This window comes from Bos grunniens, chromosome 5 (assembly GCF_055505025.1).
Source record: "Bos grunniens cultivar Pamir isolate PY7600 chromosome 5, Bosgru_T2T1.0, whole genome shotgun sequence".
Taxonomy (NCBI): domain Eukaryota; kingdom Metazoa; phylum Chordata; class Mammalia; order Artiodactyla; family Bovidae; genus Bos; species Bos grunniens.
In genome coordinates this window covers 29,093,698-29,109,015 of record NC_141169.1, presented here as the reverse complement: position 1 = coordinate 29,109,015, position 15,318 = coordinate 29,093,698, and the positions used below count along the sequence as shown (strand labels likewise).

General features: G+C 42.1%; 1 protein-coding gene across 4 annotated transcripts in view; it reads left to right on the top strand.

The window, feature by feature from the left end:
- Positions 1-15,318, top strand: part of SLC4A8 (solute carrier family 4 member 8) — a 109,665-nt gene that overhangs the window by 28,982 nt on the left and 65,365 nt on the right. For all 4 annotated transcript variants that reach the window (XM_086399379.1, XM_086399377.1, XM_086399376.1 and 1 more), the window contains one exon: positions 14,226-14,307. Coding sequence is in view for 2 of the 4 variants with exons in the window: in XM_086399376.1 (XP_086255502.1) it covers positions 14,226-14,307 (82 nt within the window). In the remaining 2 variants the exon portion in view is untranslated. The remainder of the gene's footprint in view (positions 1-14,225; positions 14,308-15,318) is intronic.

Below are 15,318 nucleotides of genomic sequence, written 5' to 3'. Positions count from 1 at the left end.
GAAGGGAGGTCAGATACGAAGTGGGGGGCTGTGAAGAGAATGATGGACCTACTCAGAAGGATGACAGGTCTTGAAACAAGGGCCACATTGATGTCAGGATGGTTTTTGTAAAGAGACAGACAGAACTCTTTTCTGAGTTTGTAGCAAAATGGGTATCACTGACTCACTCCTCTTCTGGCAATAGTTTGCTACTAGATGACCCATAATTCCTTTTGCTTGCTCCATCAAAAAAGGAACAACATCTGCAATTTTGGGAAATCCTTCCATATCTAATTCTCCTAAGGTCTATGAAGAATATTCAGCTTATGTTTGTGATACAGTGATGGGCAAAAATAGGTAATATTCTTGCCCTGCTGGAATTTCCCATTTAGTGTGTGTGTGTATAATCATTTTAATCAAACAGTCACACAAATAAATGCATTATTATAAACTGTGATGAGTGCTTAGAAAGAAAAATATGTGGTGCTGTGAATGTGTATCACAATGGTTCCAGCTTTGGTCTCAGATCAGAGATTTTGCTAAGGAAGAAAATTTCGGCAAAGATCTAAAGAATAAGTGTCAACTGAGGGAAGAGGGAGATCAAAGGGCTTTGGAGACAAAGCGAACAGCAGAGGGAGCCCATCGGGTTCAAAGATCTGAAAGAAGGCCAGAGTGGCTGGAGCCACAGGGAGTGAAGAGGTGAATGGTGTGAGATGTACTCCAGGGTCATAGCATACAGAGAGAGGGAGAGAGAGGAGCCAGAGAGAGAATGAGAGCCAGTGAGATTATGATCAGATTCTCTTCCTGAAAGATTTTCTGGCTTCAGTGGGTAGAACAGGCTGGAACAAATGTGGGGAGACAGTGTCCTTAATATGCAGAATGTGTTCCAGTTGTATTGTCAGGATCATAATAACCCCCAGGCTTCTGTTGGTACTCTGTGAAACTGGTAATTCCTGAGTGCCTCTGGGGTAGGACAGAAAGTAATTATATCTTTTACATCTAGTTCATGAAACTCGGGGATGGTGGGGTGAGGAGAGAGAAAAAAAACAGGATGGGAACAGCAAGACCTTGTAAAGGCTGAGTCAGGTGATGGGCAAATGGGTACTTGAGATAAGATACAGGGGGGAAAAGAAATGAGGAAAGAAAGAGGAAAGGAAATGGGGGTAATTTGGGGGAGACAAGTCAATCAGTTGAAAATTACCAACAAAACCTCCTGTATGTCAGCTGGGCTGTGTGACGGGGAGATGGACCTTGCAAAGTGAGCTGGTTGTGTACTTGATGTAAACAGAGACTCCAGGCATCACATCTACATACCGTGTGCCTAGGCTGTTTCCTCTGGTTTGGACGACTGTGCTGACCCCTGACACTTCCCTCCGCTTTCTCTCCTGCTTTTCCTTCTACAATCCACTTGTCCTGTGGCAGCTAGAGAGAGCTTTTAAAAACACAAATCAGATGATGTCATATCCTATCTTGAAACCCTTCAGTGGCTTCCCAGTGCATTTTAGAATAAAATCCAAACATCTTATTATGGCCTCCCAAGTTTCATCGTGACCAGGGCCTTGCCCACCCTCCCTGATAGCCTTTCCAACTCTCTCACCATACACTTCTGCATTGGCTCTCTATCTGTTTCTTCAGTACAACCAGCTCTTCATTCTACAAGAGCTTTGTTCTTGTTGTTCCTGTGGATTTTCTTCTACCCAAGTCTTCTCGTGACTCCTCAGGTGTCACCTCCTCAGAGTAGCTGTCCTTGGTCTCCACTCACAGTTACTCTCTTTCATATGATTCTGCTTCAGTTTTTATTCATTTATTTTTGTCACACCATGCAGCATATGGTATCTTAATTTCCTGACCAGGGATTGGAACCCATGACTCCTGCATTGGGAGTGTGGAGTCTTAACCATTGGACCACCAGGGAAGCCCCTGATTCTGCTTTACTTTCTTAATAGCATATATGACTTATATGATGTGGTCTTGTTTATTATCTTTTTAAATAGAAGCATTATGACGGGATGGACTGGGCAGAAAATCTTTTTGTTTACATAGTGCCTGGAATAAAGTTGATGTTCTGAGTGAGTGAATGACTTTCCTGTATCCACAGCCAGTGTGCCTCTCCTTAAGGAGCTCATGGTCTTGTCAGTATTAGCCCAGAGTCTGAGATGACCATTGCTTTATTACACTCCCTGTTTAAAAGTCTCCCATTTCTGCTATTGTGTCTTTGCTCAGGTGTTCTAGCTGGAAAACTTTCCCGCTCCTATCTACCTAGAATATTCCGTTCTAATCTTTAAGGTCTGGCTCTGTACCAGTGGGCTTCTCAGGTGGCTCAGTGGGTAAGGACTCTGCCTGTAATGCAGGAGATGCAGGAGACGTGGGTTTGATCCCTGGGTCAGGAAGATCCTCTGGAGGAGGGCATGGCAACCCACTCTGGTATTCTTTCCTGGAGAATCCCATGGCCAGAGAACCCTGGTGGGCTACAGTCCATGGGGTCACAAAGAGTTGGCACGACTGAGCACGCATGAGCACTGTATCACTATCAGAATTTCACTTCTTTTCTGCTCACAACACTCACGAAGTCATATTACTTCTTCCACCCCTTACTTGTGAACTCTACATGTTCATCTCTGCTGCTACCCTGCCAGCCCCTTGTGATGCTGTCTCTGTAAGTTAACTTGCATGAGTGTGTGCCATGTGCCAGGTACTGGGCCTAGTGCTTTCCCTGCGTTGTCTCAAGTCTTTCAGTAACCACGAGATTCACATGCCCTTCTTAGCCTTATTTTCCAAATGAGGAAACCAAAAGGTTAAGTAACTTCTAATAAGTGGCAGAGCTGACCCTCTCCAAAGAATGTGCCCTTGGTCTACATGACCATAACTTGTGCCTCTGGCACCGAGACTGGTGCCTGGTTCAGAGTGAGCGCTTTAACATGTTTGGGAAGATATGTGTGGCAAGGGGTACAAAGGATATATTAGAGTGGGAAGAGCTGGGATGATGGAGGACAGCTAGGTGGCTCTTGGTGGAATTTAGAATGAGTTAATGAAGGCCTGCATTATTGACTTTTGATGAGATTGCCAAAGGTGGTGGGTTCTTAAAGGGCATGATAAGAGTGGAGGATCAGAAGCTTGAAGGAGAACCTCTAGTTTGGACTGGAACAAGGGACATCTGTAGCTTCAGATTCTCCTGATCAGCACTTTCAGAATCGAGCAGAATTTCTGGAAGAGAAGGCTACAGAGGTTGAAACTGTCAGCACTTGAGCCAAGTGGTGCTGGGAACCTCAGGGAGGCTCAGAGAGGGCGTAAATGGTAAAGGGAAGTGCAAGTGAATCAGGGCAATTACCAAGGCTTTTATGTGAATCAGGCCCACTCAGACTGGGAAATTTTGTAGAAATCTTCAGAATAACAAATCCTGGTGAATGGGTGATAATTGGGAAACTGGGTGGATGGGAAGAGAGGCACACTTCACGTTGAAAGTGGACCTGGGAAAACTCCTGGACGCTACTGCCTGGTGGCCCTGGCCCGTGTTGGTGTATGAAACGCATGCGTGTCTCTGTAGAGAGCTGGTGACTTCTGAGTGTCATGGGCAGTTCATGGGAAGCAGTCAGTATGTATCTGCTGAATGTTATTGAACAGAAGTATCAACCACAGCAGGTTCTCCTCTCACTGCCTTGCAGGGTACATACAGTCTGCATGCCTCCAGCCTCCCACCTCACACTGGGTATTCCTTTCCTGTGTGGGAATTGAGGGACACATGAGCATTCTCTTTACCTGGTGCTATCAGCTCTACTGGGGAACTTCAGTAGTGTGGGCTTTCCTGCCAAGCAGAGACTTGAGGTAGGCTGGGGATACAATTCAGGTTGCAAATTTACTTCCTTTTAAACTTGTAGATAATTGTCTTTGCTCATGGTTTGCCATGGCAGGGTGGACAGGGCTGTCAATTAAGCCTATCACAATGGTAATCAGAAAACAGAAAAGCAACATGTTTATTCTAAATCGCTGCTAGATAACAGCAACAAACCTGAGATAACAGAGAGGTTGGTTGTTTCCCATAAAGATAGTAACAGGTTTACTCTGATCTTGCTAGTTAGGAAGCCATGATGTATGTATTAGTGTCTATTGCTGCCCTAACAAACAACCACACATTTATTGTCTTAGAACAACACAAACTGAGTATCTTACAGTTCTATACTTCAGATTTCTATCATGAGTCTCACCGGGCTAAAATCAGTGTTGGCGAGGCTGTGTTTCTGGAGGCTCTGTGGGAGAATCTGTCTTTTTAACTTCAGCTCTGTGAGGCTGCCTGCATTCCTTAGCTCACAGCTCCCTTCCTCAGCAGCCGAAACCAGTGGCACAGCATCTCTCAGGCCCTGCTTTTATCATCAAACTTCATTCTCTGGCTCAACTCTCCTACCTCCTTCTTCCATTTTTAGGGATCTTTGTAATTACATTGAACCCATGGATAATCCAGATAATGTCATTATTTTAAGATCCACTGATTAGCGACCCTTCTTCCATCTGCAACCTTAATTCCCTATTGCTGTATAAAGCAACGTATTCTTGGGTTCCAGGGATTAAGATGTGCAAATCCTTTGGGAGCCATTATTCTGCAAACTGCAATGTGCTTACTAGTAAATTGTACCAAACAGGAGTGATTCCAAGTGGGGTTCAATAAAAAACGAAAAACCACTAAGAAACCAGAGTCACTTTGCAATTTTAGGCCCCTAGCAGCCTGCTGAAGAGTCAGACTAGGAAACTCGTGGGTGTTCAGGAGCTCATGGCCCCTGAGCGGAGGACCAGAACAGCTGCATACAACCTCGTGGAACCCCCTTTTCTTACTATTCATTGTCTGCATCCAGTGAGGAAGTCAAATTGAGGGCATTAGAGAGTTGAGGATCTCTGGGTCAGATTCAGTGATGGTGTCTACAAGGGGTCAGAATTCATGAGCTTTCTGGATAAAAAGGAAGTCGAGAGTGAAGAGATGGAGAACTATATTGGAATTCTGGTCAGTAAAGGCAGCGTGAAGTACAAGGGTTTAAGAAGGTAACAATGTGACAATCTTGAACTGTTTTCACTATGGACATTAATCCATGATTAGGTGACCTGAGCTCTCTAAAATGACCAGGTTCTTTGCTTTTGGCGATGTTAGTGTATGATGCTAATACGTTACAGTATATAATGTTAATACAGAGAGACTCAAGTTGGAGTTCCTCCTGTCTCAGCCTTTGTGAGATCTTACTTAGCCTTGATTTAGGACTGTTGTGAGGGTTGAGATGATATATGTAAAGCACAATGCTAGGTATACAGTCAGTGTTCTGTAAATATGTGTTCCCAATATTAATTATAGAAACTCAGCTTGCTGATTAGAAACCCTGAAAGTCACTTCTGTGTTTAATTTAAAAATGGTTGTATATCAGAACTCAATCAACACTTGACTCTTATTGTTGTTGGGTGGGTGGGGTAGGAGGCTGTTATCTGAAAACATTGGATAAAAGATGAAAGGAGTCTTTGGAAGTGAAAGGGTCTGAGGCTGACTGCAGGAGAGGAAGCAGAGCTGAGTTTGGCAGGACTGCCACCTCTCAGGACCAGAGAGGAGCCACAGGGAGGGGTCAGGGAGAGGCTCAAGGTGGGCTCCACTGCCTGCTGCAGCCTTTGTGGGTGCTTCAAGGATCTGGGGCCATCATGTAAGACTCAGCCCCACCTCTGCCTTTTAATTTGTCCATTAACTGTAAGTGAGAAGCTGGTCTGCTACTCAGCTGTAATTCATTCATTTTTCAAGGCTCATAACAATGCTTTCTTTCTCACAACGTGCCTTGCAATTTCAATGTTTTAATGTGTATTTAACCCTCTTAGTTCTTTTTATCTTACTTAATCCTTCGGGTAGGCACCCACATCAATTGACATTTGTATTGTGAGTCATGATCATGAGTCAGGAAGAGGTACAGAAACCGGGTCGTTTCTCCAGTTCACCTTTCTTTCCCTCCCCTCCTCCTTTCCTTTTTCTCCTAAACTTATACCATGTGATTCTCATGATGCTGATATTTTCTGAGTCACAAGTACCCCTGAGAATCTGATGAAAGCTATGGAATCTCTCCTAAGAAAAATGCACACTTGCACATAATCCTCTGAAGCCCATTCATAGGAATCCTGGAAATTCATGGTTAAGAAATCCTTGCTGCCATAAAGGACAGTGTCAGAGGTCCATGCTAATCAAATGGTGAGGAATCCGCAATAAGCACAGACAACTGAGACTTAATGTTCTTTTATTTTCATGTTTTATGATTTTAAGCAAAACTTAATATGTTTGAAATTTATCCAATATTTTAAGGATATTCCAAATAAGAGAGACTTGAAAAATGAATCATCGTGTATCCCATGACCTGGCTTCAACAATGAACAGACAACCTATCTTATTTCATCTATGTCTCTACCCAGTCTCCAAATCCCAGACACTGTATCTCATCAGTGTATCTCAACACTGTATTTCATCAGTAAAAACTTAAGTATTATTATTAAAGATTAAGGACCCTTTTTCTTCTTTTATGACATGACCACCGTATCAGAATACAGGCATACCTTGGAGATACTGCTGGTTCAATTCCAGACCACCACAATAAAGTGACTAGTGTAAAGCAAGTTGCACAAATTTTCTGGTTTCTCAGTGCATATAAAATCTATGTTTATATTCTCCTGTAATCTACTAAGTGTGCAATAGCATTATATCTAAAAAATGTACATACCTTAATTAAAAAATACTTTATTGCTGAAAAATGCTATCCATCATCTGAGCCTTTAGCAAGTCATCATGTTTTTGCTGGCAGAGAGTCTTGCCTTGATGTGGATGGCTGCTTATGGGTCAGGGCAGTGCTTGCTGAAGGTTAGGATGACTGTTGCAGTTACTTAAAATAAGACAACAGTGAAGTTTGCCGCATCCGTTGATTCTTCCTCCAAGAACAGTTTCTCTGTAGCATGCAATGCAGTGTGATAGCATTTTACCCACAGTAGGACTTTCACAATTGGAGCCAGTCCTCTCAAGCCCTGCTACTGCTTTATCAACTAAGTTTATGTAATATTCTAAATTCTTTGTTGTCATTTCAACAGCATCTTCCCAGCATCTTTACCAGGAGTAGATTCCATTTCAAGAAGCCACTTTCTTTGCTAATTCATAAGAAGCAACTCCTTATCTGTTCAAGTTTCATTGTGTGGTTCTAGCAATCCAGTCCCATCTTCAGGCTCCACTTCTGATTCTAGTTTTCTTGCTATTTCCACCACATCTGCAGTTACTTCCTCCTCTGAGGTCTTAAATTCCTCAAGGCTTCATCCATGAGGGTTGGGATTAACTTCCTCCAAACTCCTGTTCATATTGATATTTTGACCTCTTCCCATGAATGGCACCCCACTCCAGTACTCTTGCCTGGAAAATCCCATGGACAGAGGAGCCTGGTGGGCTGCAGTCCATGGGGTCACTAAGAGTCGGACACGACTGAGCGACTTCACTTTCACTTTTCACTTTCATGCATTGGAGAAGGAAATGGCAACCCACTCCAGTGTTCTTGCCTGGAGAATCCCAGGGACGGGGGAGCCTGGTGGGCTGCCGTCTATGGGGTCACACAGAGTTGGACACGACTGAAGCGACTTAGCATGAATCATGAATGTTCTTAATGGCATCTAGGATGGTGACTCCTTTCCAGAAGATTTTCAATTTACTTTAACCCATCAGAGAAATCACTCTCCATAGGCACTACATACATTATGAAATGTATTCTTAAATAATATGACTTGAAAATTAAAATGACTCCTTGATCCATGGGCTACACAATGGGTGTTGTATTGTTAGCAGGCATGAAAGCAACATGTCATTGTACATCTTCGTTAGAGCTCTTGGGTGACCAAGGGCATGGTCAGTGAGCAGTAATATTTTGAAGGGAATCTTTTTTCCTGAGCAATAGATCTCAACAGTGCTTGGCTGATGGTGTTTGACAGTAGTTCTGTTTTCTTTGGTAAGACACAGAAGGTGCATGAACATTTATTCAGTGACTTTAAACTGTGATTAACCAAGCTAAATTAAAGCAGCAAGCAAGTTGATTTTCAACCTGAATTTTTCAGCTGATTGACCTTGCTCTATACAGTTTGCTTTTATAGTCTTAGAGGCAAGAAATCAATCACCCCTCCCTCCCCTACTTCCTCCAGATTCTGTGTTCTGTGCTGTGTCAGATGTCTGTGGACAGTATTAAGCATTATAATTAGTTGGCCCCTGTCCTCTGGATATTACAAAACTGTGGGGAAGCCAACATGAAAAATTATTCATGTATATGTATATAGGTATACATATATGTCGGAGAAGGCAACAGCACCCCACTCCAGTACTCTTGCCTGGAAAATCCCATGGACAGAGGAGCCTGGTAGGCTGCAGTCCATGGGGTCACTAAGAGTCGGACACGACTGAGCGACTTCACTTTCACTTTTCACATTGGAGAAGGAAATGGCAACCCACTCCAGTGTTCTTGCCTGGAGAATCCCAGGGACGGTGTAGCCTGGTGCACTGCTGTCTATGGGGTCACACAGAGTCAGATATGACTGAAGCGACTTAGCAATACATATATGTGAAGTTTATGAGGAAACATATGATGATATGAGAAAGTTTGGAAAACTAAGAAATATTCATCCATCAAAATATATTGGATACTGTAATTAAAAAGACACATGTACCCCAATCTTCATTGCAGCACTATTTACAATAGTTAGGACATGGAAGCAACTTAGATGTCCATTGACAGATGAATAGATAAAGTTGTGGTACATATATACAGTGGAATATTACTTAGCCATAAAAAGGAACCCACTTGAGTCAGTTCTAGTGGATAAACCCAAAGCCTGTTATACACAGTGAAGTAAGTCAGAAAGAGAAAAATGAATATTGTACATTATTAATTAAAAAATTAACACATATTATGCAGTCTAGAAAAATGGTACTGATGAACCTATTTGCAGGGCAGGAATAGAGATGCAGACGTGGAGAACAGACTTGTGAACACAGTGGGGGCAGGAGAGAGAGGGTGGGATGAATTGAGAGAGGAGCAATGAAACATGTATATTACCATATGTAAAATAGATGGCTAATGAGAAGTTGCTGTATGACACACAGAGCCCAACCTGTTACTTTATGACAACTTAGAGGGGTGGAATGGGGTGAGGGGTGGGAAGGAGGTTCAAGAGAGAGGGGATATATGTATGCTTACAGCTGATTCATGTTGTAAGGCAGAAACCAGCACAACATTGTACAGCAAGTATCCTCCAATTAAAAATAAATTTTAAAAATGTATTGGATACTTACCACATACTGGACATGATACTAGGTGCTAGGTACATGGTGGTCAACAAAAGACATAGTACCTGCCCTCTTGGAACTTACAGGAGTGTAGGCTACATACAGTGGTAAACTACTGTGTTAGGCTCTGGGAGAATAAAAAGATGAAAATACATGGCTCCTGCTATCAGGAAATTCACAAATAGTAAGTAAGTCTAAAGATGAGTTTTTTCCACCAAGAAGTTATTCTTCAGAAAGGATTTGACTTTTTATGAGCGCCTTTACCACTTAGGGAGTGGAAATGAAACTGACATGCTCTGGGAAATTGACTCAAAGCATCTATGGTATTGAGGAAGACATTGATGTTAAAGATGTATTGAGGGTTGTGAATAGCATTATTTTATAAAATGTGAGAAAAATAGTGTTTCTAAGTTAACTGTTATTTTATTTATCTGTAATTGCTCAATTTTATTGGTAAATATTTCAGTATGAGTACTAAAAGATTAAGATTCTTTAAAAAAGTAACCATCAGATCAGAGTCGCTCAGTTGTGTCCGACTCTTTGCGACCCCATGAATCGCAGCATGCCAGGCCTCCCTGTCCATCACCAACTCCCGGAGTTCACCGAGACTCACGTCCATCAAGTCAGCGATGCCATCCACCCATCTCATCCTCTGTCGTCCCTTTCTCCTCCTGCCCCCAATCCCTCCCAGCATCAGAGTCTTTTCCAATGAGTCAACTCTTCACATGAGGTGGCCAAAGTAGTGCCACCTAAAAGAGAAAATAACAATTTGTGAAAATAACTCTTTGCGACCCTGTGAACTGTATGGACTATAGTCTGCCAGACTCCTCTGTCCATGAGATTCTCCAGGCAAGAATACTGGAGTGGGTTGCCATTTCCTTCTCCAGGGGATCTTCCCGACCCAGGGATAGAACCCAGGTCTCTTTCATTGTAGGCAGATTCTTTACCGTCGGAACCACCAGGGAAGTCCCAAAAGGTAACGATTCTTTAAAAAATAAGCATAGTACCACCTAAAGAGAAAATAACAATTCCTTTAATGTCATGAAAGAAAAACTTCCAGTTGTCTCAAATGTCATATCCTTAAAAATTATTTTATCAATAACTAAAAAATTATTTTTATTAGTTTGTTTAAATCAAGATTGAAATTAAGTCCACACATTGTAATTGGTTTGTTGTCTTTTTTGACCTATTGGTTTTAGGTTCCTCTGTCTCTGTCTCTTTGTCTTCTTGCAATTATTTATTTAAAAAAAGATGGTGGGGAGAGGAGTTATCCTATGCTGCTGCTGCTGCTAAGTCGCTTCAGTCGTGTCCGACTCTGTGCGACCCCATAGACTGAAGCCCACCAGGCTCCCCCATCCCTGGGATTCTCCAGGCAAGAACACTGGAGTGGGTTACCATTTCCTTAGCTTTAGAGTTTCCCACAGTCTGGATTTTGCTGATTATATTCCTGTGGTGTTGTTTTTCCATGGAACTGTGTTTCTTTGTATTTTCGGGAAATTGGTGTCTGGGCTTAGAGTCTTGATCAGATTCAGGGACAATTTATTTGGTAAGATTACCTCATGGGTGGTGATAAGGTCTCCCATTAGGAGGCATAGTGTCTGGTTGTCTCTCTTTTTGTGGTGTTAGTGGCCTTGAAAATCAATGCAGTCCATTAGGGATTGTAAAATGGCAATGTCCTAATGCTAACATTCTTTTTTCATTTATTCTTTTCTATAATAGGAAACTTCTCTCATCTACTTGATGGTATCACTGTAAGGTACAATTTATATAGTAAAGCCAGGATGAATTTTCACCAGTTTGCAAAATAATGAATTGGTTTGCTAGTATTGGGGCTTCCCTCATGGCTCAGCTGGTAAAGAATCTGCCTGCAATGCAGGAGACCTGGGTTTCAATCCCTAGATTGGGAAGATCCCTTGGAGAAGGAAACGACTATGCTCTCCAGTATTCTGACCTGGAGAATTCCATGGACTGCATAGTCCATGGGGTCTCAAAGAGTCGGACATGACTGAGCGACTTTCACTCACTAGTATTGTGCTTTCCTGGTGGCTCAGATGATAAAAGAGTCTGCCTCCAGTGCAGGAGACCCAGGTTGGATCCCTGGGTCGGGAAGATTCCCTGGAGGAGGGAACGGCAACCCACTCCATTATTCTTGCCTGGAGAGTCTCTTGGACAGAGGAGCCTGGCGGGCTACAGTCCGTGGTGTCGCAAAGAGTCAGACACGAATGAGTGACTAACACTTTCACTTCACTTGTTCACTTGCTAGTATTATCCTCCAATGTTGACCAGTTAACTAATTTTTAAAGTGACATGGTGATCTCATGGATTCAAATATATTTGATATTTTCAATCTGTCACAGTTATCACCTTTACTGATGCTCAGATTGTCCTGTGTTTTAAGGGCCCTCTCTAAATTGGACCTTGAGTCCTTTTGACATAAACCTAGTTGTCTTTGAGTGCCTTTTAGCAGAATATGATATTTTAAGAGACCACAGTCTAGGTGCTAATGATACTTCTTGCTACCGACTGATAATTTTTTCTAGACATTTTGTCTGGGCAGAGCTAGGAAATAAAAATTTATAAATTTTAAAATATTTAAAGTTATAAATGTGTCATATATATATTCTTGTTGACACTTCCGATTCAAATTCAGGACTATATAGTTTTCACTTAACTTCTGCCTTACAACTGTATCTCCTTTCACCCCTGCTGAGAACCCCAGGGCTCAGTCACACTGAGAGTGCCAGGGTAAGTTCATATAATCATTTACTGTATTTCACAGTACAGAACAGTCTCCGAAAAATGACACCAACACTGTAATCAACAAAATGACAACTAAAAAGCAGTTTCAGATCTTTTCAAATTCTTTTTGTCCTTAGGGTATATGTCACTAAGGATGTTCAGTCAGTTTATTATGTTTTAAATTTATTTGGAATAATTTCTCTTAGAATAGTTATGTGATCGATTTGGCATTTATTTTCATTTTCTGGGAATTGTTTTTTAAAATTTTGGTTTTTTTTAATAAATTAATTTTGCTTTAAAATTTTCAATATAAGTCATCTTCGAAGAAGTTTAGTCTTTGTATCACTGTCATCTACCCCATTGCCTCCCTCCTCTGTAGGTAACTACTTAAAAATATCCCTTATGGCTTGTTCTTCCTTTGTATGTTTTTAAGTATAAGCAGATATCTTTGTTCCAACACCCTTTCTTAGCTCAAAGTTAGCAAACTAAATAGTTTTCTCCACCTTTCTTTTTATTTTAAAACATAGGGGACATAGATGATAACTATAAAATAGTAAAATTGAACCTAAAGCTGGAACATTGAGCAGGATGGAAGGATGGTGAGGATGTGGCATGCTGGAGAGTTGGGGAAGAGCCTGTTAGATGACCAGACAGTGTGAGCAAAGGCGTGAAGATGGGAATGTGTGTGCTGTCCATGGGGTCAGAGAGCCTGGCTGGAGTTGGAGGTTTGGTAGAAGAAATTGATTGGCAGGGAAATTAGCTAAGATCTTTTTTGAAATAATTCTGGATCTGGTGAGGGTCTTGATAAGGTGTAGATGCCATTACATTTATTCTTTTAAGAAAGATTTGCTGAGCACCTCCTATGCAAAAAATCCACTGGGTGTTGGGGAAACCATGGTGAGGAAGACAGATATGGTCCATCCCTAAGGAGCAGAGAGATTTCATTTCTAAGGAGAAATACAGTGTACTTCGGGGGCATATAAATGGAGGGTAGTCAGGAAAGGCTTCTAAGGAAGTACTTTTAGGCTGAGATTGGGATGATGAATAAGTGTTAGCTGCTGGTGGTGGAGGTGGGCACAGCAGGGAGAGGGCGATAGTTCTAGGCTGAGGGAACAGTGCTCAGCGAAGAATATGAGTGTGATTCCAGAACTGAAAACAATGTCCACTCTGACTGAAAGGGCGGGAGAGTGGGTGATAGAGAGGATGAGAGTGGAGAGTGGACCTGAGAGAATTGCAAAGGAGGACTTGGTAAGAAAAGGAAACTGTTTCCTGGAAGGTATACGATGGGTACTCAATACATGGAATGGATGAATAAGTTAGAAATTTCAAATGTGGGCTAAGAAATCATGGAGCCGTGGAGCCATGGGTAGGAGTAAGTAAATGAGCACAGGATGTTAGTTTGGAAGGAAGATTCTTTGGGTTTGAGACACATGGGTCTTGAGGCATGGCATCCCAGTGGCTTGTCAAATACTGAGCCTCATAGCTTCAGTACGCTGTTGAAATTGCAAGACTCAAGCATGGGAAACAAAAGACAGAGTGCTCATCCTTGGGAATTATGGTTGCAGGAAGGAGATGAACCTTAGAATGGGGCAGAGGAGCAGAATGGAGTATTTGAGGGACAGAGTGGTAAATAGGCTTCATGCTGCAGAGAGGTCAAGGAGACCAACACTTTCTTTTTGGCCATGCCATGCAGCTTGTGGGATGTTAGTTCTCCAACCAGGGATTGAACCTGGGTCCTTGGCAATGAGAGTACAGAGTCCTAACCAGTGGACCACCAGGGAATCCCCTCAAAGAGACCAGCTTATACCAAATGAGGCAATGTGGTTGACACCACTTGCAAAATTCCAATATGTTGTCCAGACTTATGGGTAAAGTATGGAGGTGGGAAAGACATGGGATCCATAGTTACAAGACCTCGGCTCAATTCTACTTCTGCCTTTTACCATGTTTCTGACCTTGGGCAATAACTGCTTAAAGTTTTCCGAGACTCAGGCTGTTTATTTATGAAATGAGAAAGAATGGCTGCCATATTTGCATCTCAGAGTTAATGTGAGGTTCAAATGGAAAATATCTGTAAACCATTAGGTTTTCCCCTTCAGTGTTGCATAAAGGGTAAGGCAAACACACAGTACTTGAATGAAAGTTTGAATGAATGTATGAGTATTACTGTGGCTACTAACTTATGTTTCAACAGAGACCAGATGAAGAAGCTGTGGTGGATCAGGGTGGGACCAGCACAATTCTCAACATCCACTATGAGAAGGAAGAGTTGGAAGGTAAGCCCTGCTGTTAACGTGTACTGAGGGAAATCAGTGAGAGGCAGCCTGGTGGGGGAGGAGCAGCTTTGCTCTCAGGAGACCTGGGATGGAGTCCTAACTCTGGCTCACTAGCTGTGAGACCTTGGGGAAAAATCACTTCATTTCCCTTAGCCTCAATTTCCTCATCTCTCAAACAAAAGTAGACATAATACTACCTGTCTTACAGTTAGAAGCTAGTAGACAGCTAGTGAGACAGTGCTTTGAGTAAAGTCCAATGTAAGTATTAATAAATGATCTATTCTTTGAGAATGCAAAGCACTCAGATCAGCTTATTGATTCTTAATGATTGCTTAGAATCATTAAGCAAAAATTACAGATCTGTATGGAATACAAACACAAATCTATACAAAAGAAATAAAATACAAATAGTTTTAAAAACTCAGTTTAAACATAAAACCTTATTTTTATCCCATTTGCAATGTTTGCTTTTCCCCTTAATACCCATTTCTGTCTGGTGTTTTCATCTAAACAAGAAAAGGGAAAACACACACACACCTGTGGCATATTTGCTGAGGGCCCACAGCACAGAGTTGTATAAAAATCCACTGAAGTGGAAGGGAAGGAAGAGGCATTTTTAATTGACCTACTCTGTCCATCTGTCTCTCTGTCGAGGCTCTTCTCCCCTCCCCACCCCCGTCTCCCCACATGACCAGCATGTGCTGTCCTTCTGCTTTTTCCCGCAGAGCCTAGTGTCCTGATAGTGCTGGTGATGCTCAGTTTTATTAAAGAAAGGCTTGTGTCCACGATAACTTTAACACGAACCCACATTTGGCTCAGAAGCCTTTGTGAAATCTCTATAGCATTTCCTGCAACGTTGAAGGCTATGATACAGCAACTTTCTAATGATTGAGACAGCATGTGAAATGTTCTCTCTGTACTGCTTGTTCCCGTGCTGTTTTTTCTTTTTTTTTCATCAAAGTTGTACAATCCCCAGAGAAAACTTGTCCTTTGGTTGGGAGAGTCAAAGCT